An 18,803-nucleotide genomic window follows, 5' to 3' on the forward strand; every position below is an offset into this window, starting at 1 on the left:
GTTGTCTCAGTAAAGCAAGTTTTTAATGCAAAAAATATGAAGTTGCATGTCATAACTCATGACTAATTATTTTCATTGACAGAATCTAGAATTAGTTGGTTTCTGTCTGCTAACCTAAGGCAGGTTAGAATTCTGGGATTTCTTTGACTGCATTGGCTAGGTCTTTGTAATGTATTTAACTTCAGCACAGAAATCTTGAAGTTGTTAAGTTTCATCCATTTTTCAGGAAAATAGGCAGACAGGTAGAGGGGACAGAGATGCTCTTTTCCAGTGAGAGGAAGGCTGCTTGACTCACCACTTGTGTGGATTCTCTGATGTTTAGCAGAGAAAATGCAAGAAACCATTGGTTCACAGTTTATAGAAGAGTAATGAGCATTCTTAAATGACTGATTTTAAGTAAATGTTATCAAAAAAGGCACTTACTCCATTTCTGTTCTTTGTGTAGTACAATATGTCAGCAGATGGTCAGAAGTGATAATATGTCACTGCTTCCTATTTAATGTCTAGTGCACAGCATTCAGTAGGGAATTCATACAAAGTGTCAGAATGAACTGTGATGACAGAAGTATATTGCCAATACACAGCCCTGTATTTAGTTTTCATTTAACTCCTGATACTGCTGTCTGTTACAACTGTTTAGTGCCAGTGGGTGATTAGTACATTGTTTTGTTTTGTTTTGGAATGCAGGAGAGAATAAACTAATGCTGATCAGTAGAGTAATCATTTTGAGGAGGTGATAAACACTGACATTTTGCCCTAAGCCAAGAGTGTACAGTGGTTGAGACTGCATAATCCTCTGGCCTGGGATGACCAAAAGGGTAAGTCAGTAGTTGTAGTCTCTTCAAGGGCTGGATCCAGATTGCTTAATCTGGGACTTGAACAGAATCCAGCATGCAAGTCCTGATCAGCAATGTGGAATGCCTCATTCTCTGTAGCATCATCTATTCCAGGCAGCCTGTCTGATTGGCCTGAAATTGTCTAGGCATTAAGAGTTTACACACAATGCATACTCTGAAATGCCCTCTAGTTAGAGGAGATAAGTAATGCAATCAGGAAATTTTACCCAAACTGGAATTGCAGCAGGTTAGGAAACATGTTGATACCTACATGTAAACATATGCATATACTTTACACAAAAGTTTGTGCTGATTTTGCCTGACACATTTTAACAGCTCTGAATTGATTGTGAAGACACTGCCAGAAGTGATAGCAGTTTCTGCTTCTTGCCCAATAGTGTTGCAGTTAAAATACATGTCCATGATACTGAGAAGCTTGGCTTGGAGCTCTCCTCAGTGTGACATTCATTGAGTCACATCACAGGAAACTGCATTAGCTGTAAAGCTGAAAGTTCATACTACAACCTAGTTGGACCCTGGTTCATTTCCATGTCAACATCATTTTTGCTGTGGCTTTTTTTTTTTTTTTTCTGCCTTCCAACATCTTCCCCCACAAGAAAATGCACTACACCAACTGTCCCATCTTTTGTTGCCAGTAATCCCCTCAGTCTACCAGTAGTGACCAGAATGAGATAGTTGAGTTTGGCACCTCATGAGAGAAGAAATCCTCATGTTGTCTCAGATATTGTCTTTCTCCTGAGCCCAACAGGATCCAGTACTCATGGATTTTACTTTTTTTTTGTAAGGCAAATGGTGTAAGATTGGTGGCAAAACAAGAGGGAAGGCTTGTCTTCAGAGCTGCCCAGAGACGGACGGTGCATTGTCTGGGAGCAGACAGATGACGGCTCTGCCTATGTAGTTCTTGTTCTTACCTTTGACATGCCATGAACTGTAACATTTTTGAGAGCCAAAAATGAAGGAAAATCAACATTTTACATGGAAAAAAATAATCCCAAGAGTAAGTCAGTCATTGGCAGGCAGAGCACAGACAGGAGACTGGCTTTCAGAGCCCTGATTCCTGTAAGTAGGATAGGAGGTGTAGATGGCAGTTGAAAAGGTGGTTTCATCAGCAAAACCAGTTTTGAAAGTTCATTACCCATGTGCTGCTGTAGTCAATGAGGACATGCTTTAACTGTTAAGTCCTCAACCAGCCCCAACTTGGAGGAAGTTTATGAGGTTTAATGTTTGGATTTAGTCAGTGCTCTGGTTTTCTTATATGATTTATTTAACTGTTATGTACCAAACATGTAACCCAAACCAGACCAGTTTTGGATAAAAGAATGGTGGTTGTCGTCTCCTTTCACAAACTGATGTATAATGTTTCTGTATTTTAACACTGTGTTAAAAAACCACTCAAAATGTTTGAAAAGTATTTTTTTTTTTTTTCATATTTACCTCTGCTATTGTATTTTATTAATCACATGATTGTGTAATTAAATTAGAATTCACTTTAGTAGTTTCCTTTCAGAATTGCTTACATTTCTTGATATTGCCCAATCCTGCTGGGGGTTTTATCACTAAACTCATGCAATCCTTTTATTACTGAAGGGCCTCACATGGCCACTGTGTTGCTTTGAATGCCATGACTGTCATTGCTGCTGAAGTTGTGAGTTCACAGTTCTCTGTTTATCTCCCCTGCTACAGTGTAGAAAATTGCAGCTTGGCTGTGGGTTATGGCCAGCATAAAGTTGGCACATTGCAGTGCAGATATCATACGGTGTGTCATTCAGCCAAACCTACTAGTGAGCCAGGCAAAGAGTAACTTCTTTCAGTGGAAGTACTGCTCAGGGTGATGGTGTGATTATAGTACCTGCAGCATGTGCTAGTGTACCACATCCAGGTAGTGTTTGCTGCTAGGGAGCTCCAACATCAGGTTTAAGTAGCTGTCACTTGACTGAATCCTGCTGTAGGGGTGACAGGCTAATTTGTTTCCAAGCTGGAAATTAATTTTAAGTAGTGTTTTTAGCAACATACAAACTACGTTTTTCTCTCGGGCATGCATATGTTCATGTAGGTTCTCACTGGCATGTGCTACCAGGTAGTATGGCATGTGTGCATTCTCTCAGCCATCCAGTTACAATGCAGATGGAGTCCAGGAGCTTCTTGCTCAATTCATTGCATCTCTAGGTTTTGAATAAGTGAGGGAAGCTTTCAGAGCTGATGTGACCTGTCAGAACACACATCTGCAACTAACTGAGCACTCGGAAAAGTCCAGTGGATGGTGTCATACCTTGAGGAGGAAACACCCCTTCACACTTATCTCCAGTGAAGGCAAATACTCTTCCTTGGTACTTTCACTAACTGTTGCAACAAGGTAACAATTAAAGAGAATATGAAAGAGTAAGTCACTGTAATTTCTTTTCATTAACCTTTTGGGTAATGGATTTCAGAATTGTTTAAAGATAGCTAAAAATTCTTGCCATGCTAGGACATGCTAGTGTCCTGTGTCTGCATACTTTTTCTAGGAAGAATTTTGTGATTTCCCCTTTGGTTTTGGTAGGTTTGATTTTGGTTTTGTTTGGGGTTGTGTCTTGGAATGTCTTTTCTCCTTCATACAGTTTTCCTACAAGCTTTGGGTCAAGACTATGCTGCAAGTGGTAAAAACTGAGTGTCTTTTTTATATACTGGATATGTCTCAATGTATATTTAAAAGCTGTTCCAGAAAGGACATTCATACCTGTGTGGTCTCCTTCCAGCCACTCTGGCAGGATAAACAATTCCACCGTAAAGATCCTCTGACTTTGATGGTCCTAAGATAATGGGAAAATCAGAATCTGTCTTTTTACATACTAAGGGACCTAAATAATAATCTTGTTCATGCTGATACTGTTTATCTGCTGTCTTCCATGATTGGCCTGCTTTTAATGACAAGTGTTTCCCTGATTCTAATAATTTTAGGGGGTGAAATTTCTCTTTGCCTCAGTATATTGCTGTTTGTTATTGCGTTTTGTTTTTTAATGGTTTTGGTCTTTTTAGAGTAGAGCTTGGCCAAACAATTTTAATCTGTTAGTAGGATGCAGTGGTTCAGAGTAGAAAGCTGAGTGTCTACAGTTCACCTCTTCTTCCTCTAAAGCAAACATCCCTTGGGAGTAGGTGCAGGAGTGTGTCATAAGAGTTGCATGTGCTGATGACTTAGATCAAAGTGGGCTGCAGTCAGAATACCAGTCATCATTGCACTGGAATAGATTGCACTGTCTTGATGGAGGTGACTTTTGGGTAGGTGATGTGAATAATCTGCGTTGAGCCTGTTGGCAGGGCCCCTGGTGCTACTGGTTTAAGACAAGACAGGTGGATGCTGGGGTCAAAGCAGACAAGCATGACACCGAGGGCAAAAGCTGTTTGATTGTAGCCTTGTTTAGTCACTGATCCTAGGCTGATCATGATGCTTCCTGGCTGGGTTTCCTTACCTCTATAATTTGGATAATTACAGATGTTAGTCTGTTACTCTACATAAATGTTCAAGACCAGGAATTGGGAAGTGTTGTGGATTTTTTTTTTATATATATGTCACACTTTAAACTGTTGAATGTTACATACATCTTGCAATCATCTTTTCTCCCTCCACTTCCCTTGGTGGGGGGGGGGAGGGAAGAAACAAACAAACAAACCCAAAAAAAAACCCCACCAAGCCTAAACCCTAGAATATCTTGTATATAAAAAAAAAAATTGTTGATTCCATGGAATTTTTCTGTATTCACCAGGGTAGTAGGGTATTTTTGTTGCACTTTATCTGGTCAGTTGTTTAAATAGTTTCAAAGACCAGTCTTAATGAGGTGTAATCTTTACTGATTTGACATGGGCTTTTCTAGGTGTCCTCCAGAAACCATACTTTCCAAGTCTTGTACACTATCAGTATTAAAGTTGCTGATCTCTGGTAACAGAGCTTGTCTCTTAATCCTTTTTTTAAATAACGGGGTTATGTTTGAAGCTTCTCAATGATAAGGAATCTGTTCAAGTGCCTGTGAACTTCTACAAATGTCACTGGAGAGTTCACTGGTTTCTTTGCTTACTTCCTTCAAAACTCTGTGGATTTAAGTTATACAAACTATGTTCATGTAACCTTTTCTGATAACTAATTTGCTTGTATGTTCAGTACATTGTTACCACTAGTACCCAAAAATAATGAATTTTAGGGATGGCCTGATTTTAAGCATGTACAGGAGACTTGAAGGTCATTGACTTTTAAGGAGAGTGATGTTCACCACCTTTCATTATTAGGACCTTTTTACAACAGTTTTTCTTTTGCAAGGGGCTGTATTGTTTCTTGTTTTTTTTTAAGTCATTACTTTTTCTCAAATACTCTGCAAATTAAATGAAGGCTTTTAGCTGGGGAAGCAAATACCTACATCTTGTCCACATAACCCTGAAAATTCTGCCCTGCTGCTGTAATGACTGGCATGTGCCTCTTACTATGCATTATTTTTTGATCGCTTCTTTTATGTTACTTGTGAAAATGTGAGGAGGAACGATATTTTAATTGTCTGTAATTTTCTGGTTTACTGCTTTTTTGCTGTGCCTCCTGATTTTCTGATCATTCTGTCCTTTATAGTTGTTCTGGGCTGGAGATCTTAAATTTCATATATCTTTTTCTCATTATAACTTTCTGTGTATAACTTATTATTAACATGTGAAATTGTCCTTAATGGGTGTAATTATTCCTGTTTCCTGCTTCCCTTCATGTGTGAGGCTTCCAGCACAGTCTGTTCTTCCTGCTATGACTGCCTTTTTTTACAAATCCAGAGTCCAGGATGTATTCACATCTCTTTGCCTTCATGCTGTGTGTGCTGCTGCAACCATACTAGGCTAGAATTAGCAATCATGTTTCTTCTTCTGAATTTACTTCTTTAGTCATAGGCCTCTAATTCTTTTGGCTTCTTTTTACTTCAACCTTTTTCTGTAATTGTCCTCCAGTCCCTTCCTCACTTCTGTTTACTGTTGTTCTCTGTTATTATATCTGCACTCCTTCACCAGGCAATAAAATGCATCCTCTTACTAATTTGGTTGAGTAGTTTGTTCAGTGCTTTTTCTCACGTATGTTTCTGCAGAAACAACCAGATATGTTATAACTCTTGGTGAGTTTTATTTTATTAGTCATTACCATAAAGTATGTTGTTACTTATTTTTCTTTTCATTTTCACTTTGTAATTTCAGGGGTTTTTCCATGTGTTTCATATTCTAGGCACAACATAGGCTTTCCCATTGTAGAATGTTCCTCTGAAGGAGACTTTATTCTTTCCAAACCACCAGACACAGGAGGATTAATCTCTTTTGGCACTGTAGCTGAACAGTTGGTGTATGAATTGGGCAATCCTCAGCGCTATCTTCTACCAGATGTCACGTGTGATTTTTCCAAAGTTTCCATCACTGAAATTCCAGGTTTGTCCTCATAGGTGTTAAGAGATCTGTGTCAATGAACTGGGTTGTCAAATTAAAGCAGTTACTTTAATTTTCTTGTTTTCTCTGCGTATTTCTTATTAAATCAATTTCTTAGTGTATTAAACTGATTGTTTTAAAATATTTATGCTAGAAATTCCTTTAGAATTTTTAACCATGATCTTTATTTTACTGGATGACTAATTTTAAATCTTTGATCACTACTTGTTTTACTTTACTTTTTAATGCATGCCTTGGTGCCTTGCACCCACCAAGTCTTGAGATTGTATTCTGTGTGAGCAACATTGAGACAGCTCTACTATGATTTTAGTTTTTTTTTTAAACTGCAGGTCAGTTTCTTTGCTCAAAAAAGCTGTGTTTTATACATGTTTTCTCAGATGACATTTGAAGTGCTAGTAATAATGGAAATCTGTGTCTTTCAAAGCACTACTTGGTAATGGTATTTTTCTTAGACATTTAGTTAGATCATCTGAAGTGGTAGAAACCTGCTTAGGTATAGGATGTTCCACAGATAATCTGTGCTTAAAAAAAGTCCATTTGCTATCCTTGAAACTCTCAACAGCCAGTAGACTAAAGATGGATATAGTGTATGTTCTGGATTTAACTTTAAAAGCAAAACAAACAAAAACCCGCAGGTGTAACGGATATGAAGATCTGTAGATTAAGACAGCTTGAAAAAAATGTTTAGCTACAGTCATTTGAAATTTTTTTTTACTACATCTGTATTATATCCTTTTTCATTCTAGTGGAACTGATCTGGAACAATATGCTGAGTTTCTTTATAAAACTCAGAACAATTGAAATCTGAAACTAAAAACTTACTGTGATAAAACCTAAAACACTGGCATCTAAAATATTTTGGTTCAATAATAAAAGTGCCATAAAATTAAACAGAGAAACTTCTGCTCATGCAACTAACCAAATGGTGGTTTGAAAAGGCCTGCTTGCAGCTCTTAGCTAGGAGTCTTTTTTTTTTTTTTAAAAAAAAAAAAAAAGGAAACTCTAACCTTCCTATGAACTTTTAGCTTGCAAATGACCCGATATGACATGTTTGAACTTAAAATGAACTTTCACATGAACTTTCAGCTAGCCTTCTTAGAAATATAACAGATGGAAAATGGGCAGATTTCTTAAATATTTTTAGTTTGAAGTGCTTTGACACGTACACCAGTAAAAACAGGCAAGCTATCTATTTTTGCTGTTTACATTGCTGATTTTATTGTCCTGCTGGATTCCTTTCAGTGTTTGAACTGAGAGGTGCTTCTGTTTTCGTTTTGTCAATGGCTATTATGCATTTTGGTTTTTGGACTTTTTTCCTTGTACTACTGTTTCATCTGGAACATGGAACATACAGATCTTCACCCTGGCTGCAGGGATATTGTTCAGTTCTGAGAGAGTTAAATTAACCATACATCAGTCTTGCAGAAAGAGTGAGGATCTTATCTGAGTGACAAGTAAAGTTCCTGCTAGTCACATTCCCCTTTTCAGATGTGTTCTGATTTGATCTCTTCAGAGTATTTGTGTAAAGCTTTGAACTGCTTCATGAATATTTGCAAGCACAGGTCAGGTACAGGTGAGCTACAGTATACTTCTGTCTCATGTGAGGTGCTGATCCTGCACTACTAATTTTCAGGGAGCTGCATGTGTTGACTTTTCTCCAGTTCAAGCTTGAACCTGATGCCATGGCAACAATTTTCTCCATTTTCTTTTTGGCATTAATATTACTGATAGTTGCCCTGGAACATATATTCAGACTGTTTTGTTTCTCTTGCTGACAAGAAGACTAAAGTTAAATTGCCCCTTCACTTCCTAAGCTGTCAGCAAATTAGCTGTCACTGGTTTCTCATCTCTTTTTTCTGTTTGTTTCTTTACCAAGTGAAGGACTGCAGTTCCACTCCAGCCAACCACTGTAAATGGTATGATCTCTGTGTGTGCAATATACTGGCTGTTAAGTGGAAAATAACTATTGGGTCTGAAGTCCGAAGGCTGCTTTCTGTGTTAAGTACTTTTTAAGTACATGAATAAACATTTCAAGCCTTCAGTTAAAAGGCTCATTGAAGTCATAAATGTAGAAACAATTTATTGTTTGTGTTTCTGAGGCAGGGAGGGCTGTTTTCAGAAAGGTTCTCTCTTCCATGGCAGTACAACTGTCAGTGATTTGCTTTTAATTATGTGCATTTGCTTAATATGTATCAAAAAATAATGTCTTTGGAGTTATATTGAAGAAGCTTAAATATTGATTTTTAACCACTATAGGTTTTGATGGTGGGGCAGTGAAAGTTCATGGAGCAAAAGGATCACCTCCTTCAAAGTTGTACAAGGTATTATCTGTTTCTGTGGAGTGTAAAGTATTTTTTACAAAATATTTTGCAAAATTTTTACAAAATGCACAAAATTTTGTGTTTTGGAGAAGAAGCTCAACATTTTCTGCCAAAAACTGGTACCACTTTAAAAATCTTCATCTTCTCTGCTCTGAGAGTAGAAGAAATGGGGGGGAAGGAAAAAAAGACAAACCTTAATTGATACAACTTAAAATGTTTTCAAGTATAACAGGCTTATCCACAAACTTTCAGACAAGGCTGGAGTGTTTCTTTTATAGGAATGATAATTTTAAAAACATGTTAGCCCACTAACACCTTTATACTTGTTGATTTTTTTTTTTTTTTATTGGCCTGTTAGTTGTTAAATTTCACAATGAAATAGATCTACCAAGTAGCTTTTAAAAGGTAAGTAATGAGTATCTCCATCTCTGTTTACATAATGTAACATATGCCTGAGCATAATTTTTCTCTGAAACTTTTTACAGCATTTCAAAAATATTTCTCACCTTTTTTAAAACGAGTTTTACATGAGAGTTTGTTTTTTAAATAACACAATATTTCAGAGGTATCTAGTTACATAATGTGAGAAGAACAAATTTCCTTTCTCTGACTGGTCTGTGTATGCATTATCAGCATCAGGGAATAACTATCTTTTTGATCTGAAATTTGGTTTTTGTTGTGTTTGAAATAATAAAGAGAAAAGTATTAAAACATAAATTATAAGCACATTTCTAGAAGATGTTTAGTTTAAAAATTGGCCTTACAGTGTCTGTGTAACCGACTGAGTATTCAGCTTAGAATTAGTTCCTAAAAATGGCATAGAATGAAGAGTATGCTTTTCTACAAAACACCAGATTCCATCAGCCAGATGATACCCATGCTAATGTTGTTATTCCTGTAGTAAATAGTGAAATGTGATCTAGGGAAATACAGAAGGCAGTGAATGTACAAAGCAGAAAGTACTTTTTCTTGGTCTGAGTGTGTGGTTTGAAGCTGAATATGTTTTGCTTCTCAGCAACTTTCAGCAACTGCTCTGTTCAGCAGCCTTGTCCTCCTGCAGTTTTTGTTCTTGACCTTATAGTTCCATACTTCTTCATATCTAAAAGAAATAAGTGAGATTTGAGATTTTTTTTTTTCAGTTGATGAACCATGAAATGGAATAAACAAAGCAGAATGTCAGTTTGATTTTTATGTAATAGCAAATTAAAATTAACTTTATATTTCTTATTTATTTTTTATGATGTCCTAAATAGGGCATTTGAAATGTATGTGTTCTGGAATATTTTTTTAAATATATCTTTTGTATATTAAAGTGTGTAATTATATTGTAAAATGTGTAATTTATACTTTCTATGAAATATTTATATTTTTTGAAGCTGTTTAACTTGGTGTCAGTGACAAAAGGACATAAGCTTTGCACACCTGTTTTAGAATTAATTTTTAGGAAATGAACTTAATCAGGTTGGCTAGGAAGAGACTGAATGGGCATTATAACAAGCTACATACATTTTAAGGGTGTTTTATATCTTAGAGTAACTTGACACTAAGTGTAGTGGAAAATTATTTAATTGCTGCATTCAAGGTGAACTGTGGTTGGTAAAACAGTAAGAGAAAGTGAGATATAAGGTAAATGTCAGGGAAAATAATCAGAAATAGCTTCTCAAAAGAAATAACTGAAACATTTTGGGGAGGTTTAAAAGTAGAGTTGGTAAAGTGTTTGGAAATCGACTGTAGGAAAAAGATTTTTGATTTTGGAGAGTTACACGGAGTGTCTTCAATTTCTGTTTTGGTTTTTCTGTTAAGCAATAAGTGTTGAAAATGCCCATCACACTTAGTTTAGCTAAAGCTGTTAAAGCTTTCCTAGGGTTCACGGCCATGCATTATGGTCCTTGCTTTCACTGTGTTAGAGCTCTCTTAAGCAACTGTAGCACTGGAAGTGTAGTAAAATGTGTAGTAGTCAAATGTGTCACTCTCTACTACTGCTTGAAAGGAGGTTGTAGAGAGGTGGGTGTTGGTATCTTATTCCATGTAGCAAGCTATAGGACAAGAGGAAATGGGCTCTACTTGTGCCAGGGGAGGTTTAGATTGAATATTAGGAGAAATCTCTTCCCAGAAAGACAGTCCTGCAACGAGCTGCCCAGGGAAGTGGTAGAGTCACCATCCCTGGAGGCATTTCAAAGTCATGTAGATGTGGCACTTAGGGATATGATGGTGACCTGGCAGTGCTGGGTTAATGGTTGGACATGATGATCTTAAGATCTCTTCCAGCTAGAACAATTCCATGATTCTGTGTTCCTTTTTTTTTGTGTGTGTGTATGGTGTTTTTCTGTATTTACTTCAATACTTCTGGGAAACTTGAGTCTGATTTATTTCACTGTGATAGGTTATTCATTTTTTCAAAATTAGAATGTGTCTGGTGTACCAAAATAGGTAAGTACAGGAGAATTTAAGGATGATGAGAAGTGATTCTGAGTTTCAGTTTTGCAGATTTCAGTCTAACAGAATTTTGAATTTAAAGTAATGGAGTAAAGTTTTGTGATGATGATGACAATTTCTTGCTATTCCACTTCCTCTTAATGTGTGGATAATGATTGTCAGAGAGTATTTGTAGTCTATCAGCACTGAATCCTGTGTAATTTCATAATCTCTTTATTGTTAGGTAAATGCAACTTACCTTGATGGCTTCAGAGCTACTGCTGTCTGTCCAGTGGGAGGTCCAAAGGCAGTAGAAAAAGGAAAACGCACTGCAGAAAGTATTCTGCAAAGGTTGGTATTTGAGTTTTGGAAGGGGGGTTGGGCCTTTTCAGAGTTGATGAAAATAGAACTGTGACATAGGATAGTGACCATATTAACTTTGTAAGAACTGGAGAAGATTATAATCTTCCAATTGGGGGGGCATTTCAAGACTTAAAGAGCCTGTTTAGGAAGCCTGTTTTCAACATATAACTGCACTTTATGTGCATTTGACAGAGTGAGAAAGATCCTAAATATTGTTGAAAATAGGTGACTGTATAGTGGAGAGAAACCCAAAATAATGAGGGAGAAGCTGTGATTCAGATGAAAATTATTAGGTGCTAGAGAGAAGCCCATGAGAATCTAATTTTCACAGAACTTATAAAAAATCTTAATGATATGGAATGTAGGTAGATTACCAAATTCATCTTGATGCCTTGTAAAAGTATGAGTGATGATTTTGTTGTTTTACAATTGTTAGACAAATTGTATAAACCTTTAGTCATATTGTCGTGTCAGTATATTTGGGTGAGGAGACATTTGTCTTAAATTCTGTATCCTCGTGGAAGTCTCCGAGCATTTACTACAATAGCCCAAATCTTTCTAGTTATGAGGTCTATCTGTTGTTGTTTGCCATGTTTATAATATGTAACTTCCCCCATCCTACTCTAGACCCATGCAGCAAGTACACTAGGATAGACATCTGTCAGAAGTGCAAAGTTTACTATGGATTTAGAGTGACTTACTGCTCATGTGCCCACATACAAGTGCTGTTTTGAGGGAGCTGTGTGACTTCCCTCAAGAGACAAGCAGGTGAGAGCAGGCTGGTATGGGATGTGTAATTAAGCTGTGGAATCCCTTTTTTCAGAGTAGTGTGAGGGCTAAAAGTGGAAGTGTCAAAGAGCTACTGGGGAAATCAATGAAGGAAAAAAAAAAGAACCTCAAGAGCTGTTAAATACAAAGACTCGGGGACACAGAAGTCTCTGAAAAGCAGTCTTTCTGGAAGCTGGGTGATTATTTTTGGGAAAAAAAAATAGTACATTATCCTTTTCATGTTTTCTCTTGGACATTATTTCAGACCGGATTAGGACATTATTTCAGACTGGATTACATGAATCTGTTGTTAGATTGAAACAGTTTGTGCTGCTGCTGCTGCTACTTCATGAGCACTAAAAAATTAGTTGAGCCTGCTTACTCTGCTGTCCTGGGTAATCCTCAGAGGAGGACTGATGTGAGATAGCCAGAGGCTGGCTAACTGTCTTGATAAGTGGCCTCTAGCCTGTAAGGCATGTCTAGAGCAGCCTTGGCTTGTTCTGTGTTAAAAATCACAGTATACAATACTACCTATAAATATATTCTACATCTCAAACACAGATTTAAAAAGCTTAATGTGTGGCATCATTTATTTGGCATGTTTGTAAGACTTGTGTGTGTCAACCTAGATACAGAATAAGAGTTAAGCTATTCTCATTACTGTCAGAAAATTCTTTACCAGCAACTACATCTCTTTAGGAAGCTCTGACTTCAGTCTTTCCACCAATCCCTATAGCAGGAGAAAGTCCTAAGGACATTATTTTCCAGCTAGCCAGCTTCTAATATGTTCTAGGTTAAATTCTGCCCTGTAGTCTAATGGTAATAAGTACAGAATAAGGTGCACAAATTTAAGGTACTTCAGTTGTACAGGTCAAATTAGTTGAGAGCCTAAGACTATTAAGCAGCTTTGGTAGCTTGTAATACAAATTCTTCCACTTCTTTCTTGCATGCTTCTCTTTTATTTGTTTATTAATTTTTGAAAGCAAGAGATGTTTGAGAGTATGTGTGTGAGGAAGTCTCTTTGAAGTAGTTTCTGGTGTCCTTTTATTTTTGATTCTCTGTTGCAATACCAAGACTCATGAAACAGCTAAAAATTACCCACAGAAAACACTTTCAATGCTCGTATCTTGAACTGTAATGTTTGTAAATAAACAACTTATGATAGATGTGGTTAACAAATCTAGGTGCTTTGAATCAAGTGTCTGTCTTTCTATGGTCATCAATATAAAGATGGCTTCATTTCGTGGTACATAGACCACTTTCATCTCTTGACAACAGTTAGAAAATGACATTGTTTTGGAGTCAGCCCTGTACACTGCTTCATTGTTTCAGCTACCATGCTAATACTTACAACAATGATGATACATTAACTGTCCTTGAAATGTTCCTCCAGTAGAAAATGTTTTTCTCATAATTCTAATGTTTCTGCTGATATTATTCAGCTAGAAGGGTGCCAGACCAAGATTATTAGGGAACCAATTTAGGTGCTTCAGAATTTTAAATTATTTTTCCAATATGCAACATAGTAATAAGTTGGACGATTTTTAACCATTGCATTCTTTTAAAACTTCTCTAACTTTCTAATTTATTTTGGACTTAATACATTTTTTTTTTTTTTAATTATAGCAGTAATTTTCAGTTTTAGTGCTTGAGATGGGCTGTTTTTTCTAATGGTTGTTGAAAACAGTCAATTTAACCCAACTTCAATATTTGTCAAAAACCAGTGTTAACTCCTGGCTCTTTAAGGCATTGTGTGTTTTCATGGTATATAAAAAGAATGTAATGTCCATCACCATTGTTAATCATGACTGGACCAACTTGGCACTCTTGGCACAATGTGCTTTTGGTGGAAATATCCTTATAGAAAGAGTTTGAGGGATTTCAGGCATGAGTGAAATGTTCTCTTTAAAACCCTTCCTTTTTCACATTTGAGTCCTATGTTCATTAATTCCACATAAATATCTTTCAAGATTTGAGTAAGAGTTCTTTCTTCAGTTCGATGTCCTTCCTTTCTGTGTGTGGTGTAATGAAGTATTTTCATGTGTTCATTGGTAGTTCATAATGTGTTACATCAAGAAACTGAGTTAAGAACTGAACTACCAGCATGAAAAACAGAAAAACTGCATATACTGTAATTACATTTCAAGCTGTCTTTAAAATGAAGATAAAAGAGCGAGCTGAAATCCTTTTATTTGTCTTTGCCTGTCATCTTTCACATAATTTGAATAAACAGAAGGCTCAGTTTGAAACCTCGGGTTAAATTCAGAGGCATAACTTCCTTCTCAGTAATGACTTGATTTGTAGTATGCAGATATATTTGTTTAGTGTAAGTATTCCTAGTCCAGTTTACATGACAGAGCTAACTCCTGTGGACCACACAGGGCTTTTACTTCACGTAATCATTTTCAGGCGCTTTACTGATTAAAAAAAAAATCATTTGTTGCAGGACTCGTCTTATTTTCAGTCAGCTTGGGTATGAAGATTACAGTGCAGTTAACATACAGGTTTTAGGGTCTGAAGATACATATGGACCTCATGCTAGAAGGAGTATAGATGGTGTAAGTATTCAGTGGAGTGTTCTTAAACTTTTACTGACCTCTTTTAATCTCTTCATACTGTTATCTTTTCCACAACTTTAAAGGAAGTCACTATCATCTTGGGAATTTCACCCCATCATCTTGCAAAGAATTCACTGTTACTACTTAATGTACAAAATTAACACTGACAGGGTCTCTGCAGTATTTGGTCTTCCAGAAACACTGATATGGAATCTTACAAAAATGTTGCTGCAGTCTGTTCTAATGTTCTTCATCTAAAGAAATATCTTCTTATAAAAGTTCTTATGACGGAGACTTAAATCGCATTAGATGTAACTCTAACAGACCACATTATAAAGATTGCAGAGTCAGGAAATGGCAGAATTGTTGTTGCCTGTGGAACTTTAAAACTGTCTTTGAGTACTATTTGTGTAGCAGTCTTAAACTATATAATTCTGCATCGTATTTTTTTAATTAATAAATTCATCCATAAGAATATCAGTGATGGCCATAGCCACTGCAGTGGTGATATCTGTGGTCTGTTTTGCTGATCTAGAATATGAAAGTTCTTTTTGAAGGAAAAAGACTCTAAATCTCATCATCACTACATGCACTTTAAATGTCTAGACAGTTTATTTTGTTCCAAAACAGTAGCATTTAATTCGTCTTAGTAAGTGGTAGCCTTGTAAAACTCTTGAGGTACATGTGGGAAAACTCAGCTCTTGAGTTTGATCTTAGGAGTGCCAACACTTAAAATAGTTGACAGTTTGTATGTATAGGAAATAAGAATGGGATGTGGAGAAAGACAGCAAATTTCTTACTACAGAAATTAAGTGTTCTTAGAAATAGGGCAAGCTACATCTGCAGCTGTTCTTTTCAGTGCTTGAGCTGCAGTTTCATTCTGCACAGCAGCTAAAGTTGCTTCCTGAGGAAGGAGCTTTATAATGTGGTCTTTTTCCTTTTAGGACCATAAACCCTGCAATGTGTAGTGTGTTACTGAGATTGCAGAATCAAAATTTTGTAACATAGGAACAGATGTTCCAGATGTTGAACTTGTCTGTTTTGTTCATACCAGCTCTTTATGATTATGCATTGTAATACATATTTTAATTAAATTGTTACGTAGGAGGTTTTCTGTCTGGTTGAATAGAGTGAATAATGATTTGAAAAAGAGCAGTTTCTCCTTACTGTTCCGTTTGCCTTGCTTATGGTACATGATATAAATTTTCTAAATGAAATTATTTATAGTATTTTCTGTATTTCCGACCTTAACTCCCAGGTCTTATATTAAAAGTAAATAGGGCCTTATCTCCATCGTGAGTGCTTCCCATACATACCTGAAATAGGATGTGGGAGCTGAGGCTGAAATACAGGAAACCAGTCACTCTATAGCCTTCCTTCTTCACCCAGTTCCTCCAACGGTAGAAGAAACTAAGCAGGGGAGTCTTAATTTGGAAAACAGCCACAGTAGCTTGAGAAAAAGGGGTGGGGTGTGGGGTTTGCTTTTCCATTTAAAATACAGAGTCATAGAATCTTAAGGAAAACATCGGCCTGTTGGGGCTTCAGGTAGGAATAATGAACCTCTGAAATGCTCTTTCCTATCATATCTTCCCATGCAAAATAAGACATGGGTATTTGGGTTGCAAATAACAGTGCTCATAAACAGAACCATATTAGGTTAGGTAGTATATTGACACACCAGGAAAAATGTTCCTGCTTTGAAGATTCTACTACCTAAATTTAAAGAGGAGAAGCAAATATGTGTATGAATACTGAGACAGGGTATGTTGAAAAATATTTGGAGCTCAGTGTAAGTGTCTGGACTAACTGTCACCTAGACCTGTCAAAGTGGGTGCAAAGGGTTGCCTTTGCAACTGTGAAATCACTCTGTATGCCAGGCCTGTGGAAACCTGTGTGCTGTAGTCTGGGCTGCTGTGTGGAGTATTAACTGTTCTGACAACAGAGTGTCCTTGAGAATCCAAGAGATGGTTGCCTCTGTTCCCTTCTCAGCCTTCCAACCTGTTCTCATGGCTGCTGCCTGCCACTGATGGCTTGCAGCGTCAGCAGCAGCCCAGCAGAGCAAGAGAGGGACCTGAATCAGCACTGAGCAACCCTAGTGGTGGTTAATTTTTAGTATCTCTTGCTCTGTGGTTTTCTGTTGGGAAGGAAGAAGGGGTTATGACAGTGTCAACAGCGTCATTGAGTTTATGATTTAGAAATAGTGGGTGTGTTTCTTGTTAAAGATGTCTGTTAATAACACATAAGGTATTAAAGTTTGCTATATACAGTTGTGATGTGTCTTAGTTTTTTACTAACCCTTTGTTAACTGGTTTACAACACATTAAGAATCGATGAAGTATAACTTAGTTTTGTTACTCTTTGATGGTATAAGATAAATGGCTTTTAAATAGTCTGCATATCCAGTTTAATACTGGACTCACCTGCTCAGAACAGGATTCATCTTATTACTTTTATAGACCACTGCATCGTACATCTATTGGCAAGGAAGAAAACCTAGAACTTAAATGTAATGTTGAAGACACAGTACAGTTTAGAACCAGGAAACATCTGAATGCCTAAGTTCATTTCCTGCAAGAGTATTTAATGTTAACTATTACTTGTAGCAATTTAATGAATCCTGTGATAGGTTTGGGAATGCTGACTGTTAAAAAAAAGAAAAGGGCATTTGTTGAGTTTGTGGCATGACTGCATATTTTCTGTGTAGCAAAATTTTTTACTACAGTCTAGTGGAACTTCAAGTTGGAAAACTGATTGGTTTTTTATTTATATTATCTTGATTGGGACATCTGTTTCTGTATTCATAGCAGAAAATTTCTGTCCCTTCAGTGACACATGGTCTTCTGGAGTACTATAACTCCACCTACATTGGCCGTCCTAAAGTTTTATTTTAGGGTTTGCCTACATAAGTATCAAAATAAACTAATATGAATCAGGCTTGCAGGAATTTCTGCATTATAGTATTGTGCCAGGTATTTTCCAGTCTGGGCACCTGGAGACTGAGAAAGAAACTGTCTGCCTGTGAGTATGTCTACACAGAGGTACTTAAGGATGGAAACAATTATATTCAGTATACCTCACATTTTGAGTTACGTTACCTCACATAAACATGAGTTTACCTCAGAGTACCTCTGTGTGGATATGCACTGGAACAGAAAGCAGAAAATAATCATCTTTAAACTTCATGAATATTCAGGACTTAGGTTTAAACACACTAAAGCAAGATGGCCTTTCTTTATTAGGATTTAGCTGATCACTGGCTATAAAATGAGGAAGTTTTCCTCCCTTGGAAATCTGGCATAAGTGAGCTTGTTCCTGTTGGGATTTTGTTGTGTATTTGAGTTGGAATAGAGGATTTAGTAGTCTGTTAACATAGTGGTCTCTTTGGGATGCTCTTACAGTAGCCAGAATGCTTGGTGCAGCATATTCAACATTGATGATAAACAGCATTTCAGCAGCTGCCATTAGGAGATACATCCATGTTCCTACATTGCTGAAGTTGCTTAAATTCTTGAAATTGACTTGAGGTTTTTGCATGTTGACATGTTCAACAGTATTGCTTCAGGGAAAAATGTACTGTATACACACAGGAAAATGATACTAATATACAAGTCATCAGTATTTCTAAAGCTAATACTCAGTTTACTGGTTCATGTAATGTTTTTAAAGAATGCAGCTTTACAGAAATGTGGGCAATAAAAATAAGCAGCACTGGAGTTGTGAGATGTATTAAAAGATGGGAAGTTAAGGAATTCAGATCCAACGTGTAGTTTCTCAGGTTATTTTAAAATCTTAAAATTTGAGAAGGGAGCATGGAAGAAGACAGTAAGAGACACTTAGGGACAGACTTGTATTTTGAGCAGGTTTCATGCTTTTAGAGATTCAAAGGTAGACCAAAGCTGGTTCTTACTGGTGGCTGGAAATTCTTTAATAAGTATGGTCTTTGCCCCCAGTGACACCTAATGTACACTCTGAGGCTTTTACCAGTGTCTTCATTCCAGTTGTAGATCTTACAGTGGCAGAAAAGAGCTTTTTAGAGATGTAAAATAAGTGAGAGAGTGTGCTTATCTGCAAGGGCAGGTGTCTTGGTT

The 18,803-nt window shown here is 36.8% G+C and overlaps 1 protein-coding gene across 1 annotated transcript in view; it reads left to right on the forward strand.

The window, feature by feature from the left end:
- Positions 1-806: 806 nt before the first annotated feature.
- LOC103781257 overlaps positions 807-18,803 on the forward strand; it is a 46,423-nt gene continuing 28,426 nt past the window's right edge. Inside the window, exons 1-6 of the mRNA XM_008948967.1 lie at positions 807-818; positions 4,706-4,770; positions 6,076-6,272; positions 8,547-8,611; positions 11,271-11,377; positions 14,604-14,715. Of these exons, the coding sequence (XP_008947215.1) occupies positions 807-818; positions 4,706-4,770; positions 6,076-6,272; positions 8,547-8,611; positions 11,271-11,377; positions 14,604-14,715 (558 nt within the window). The remainder of the gene's footprint in view (positions 819-4,705; positions 4,771-6,075; positions 6,273-8,546; positions 8,612-11,270; positions 11,378-14,603; positions 14,716-18,803) is intronic.

Source organism: Merops nubicus, unplaced genomic scaffold (assembly GCF_000691845.1).
Source record: "Merops nubicus isolate BGI_N331 unplaced genomic scaffold, ASM69184v1 scaffold9771, whole genome shotgun sequence".
Taxonomy (NCBI): Eukaryota; Metazoa; Chordata; class Aves; order Coraciiformes; family Meropidae; genus Merops; species Merops nubicus.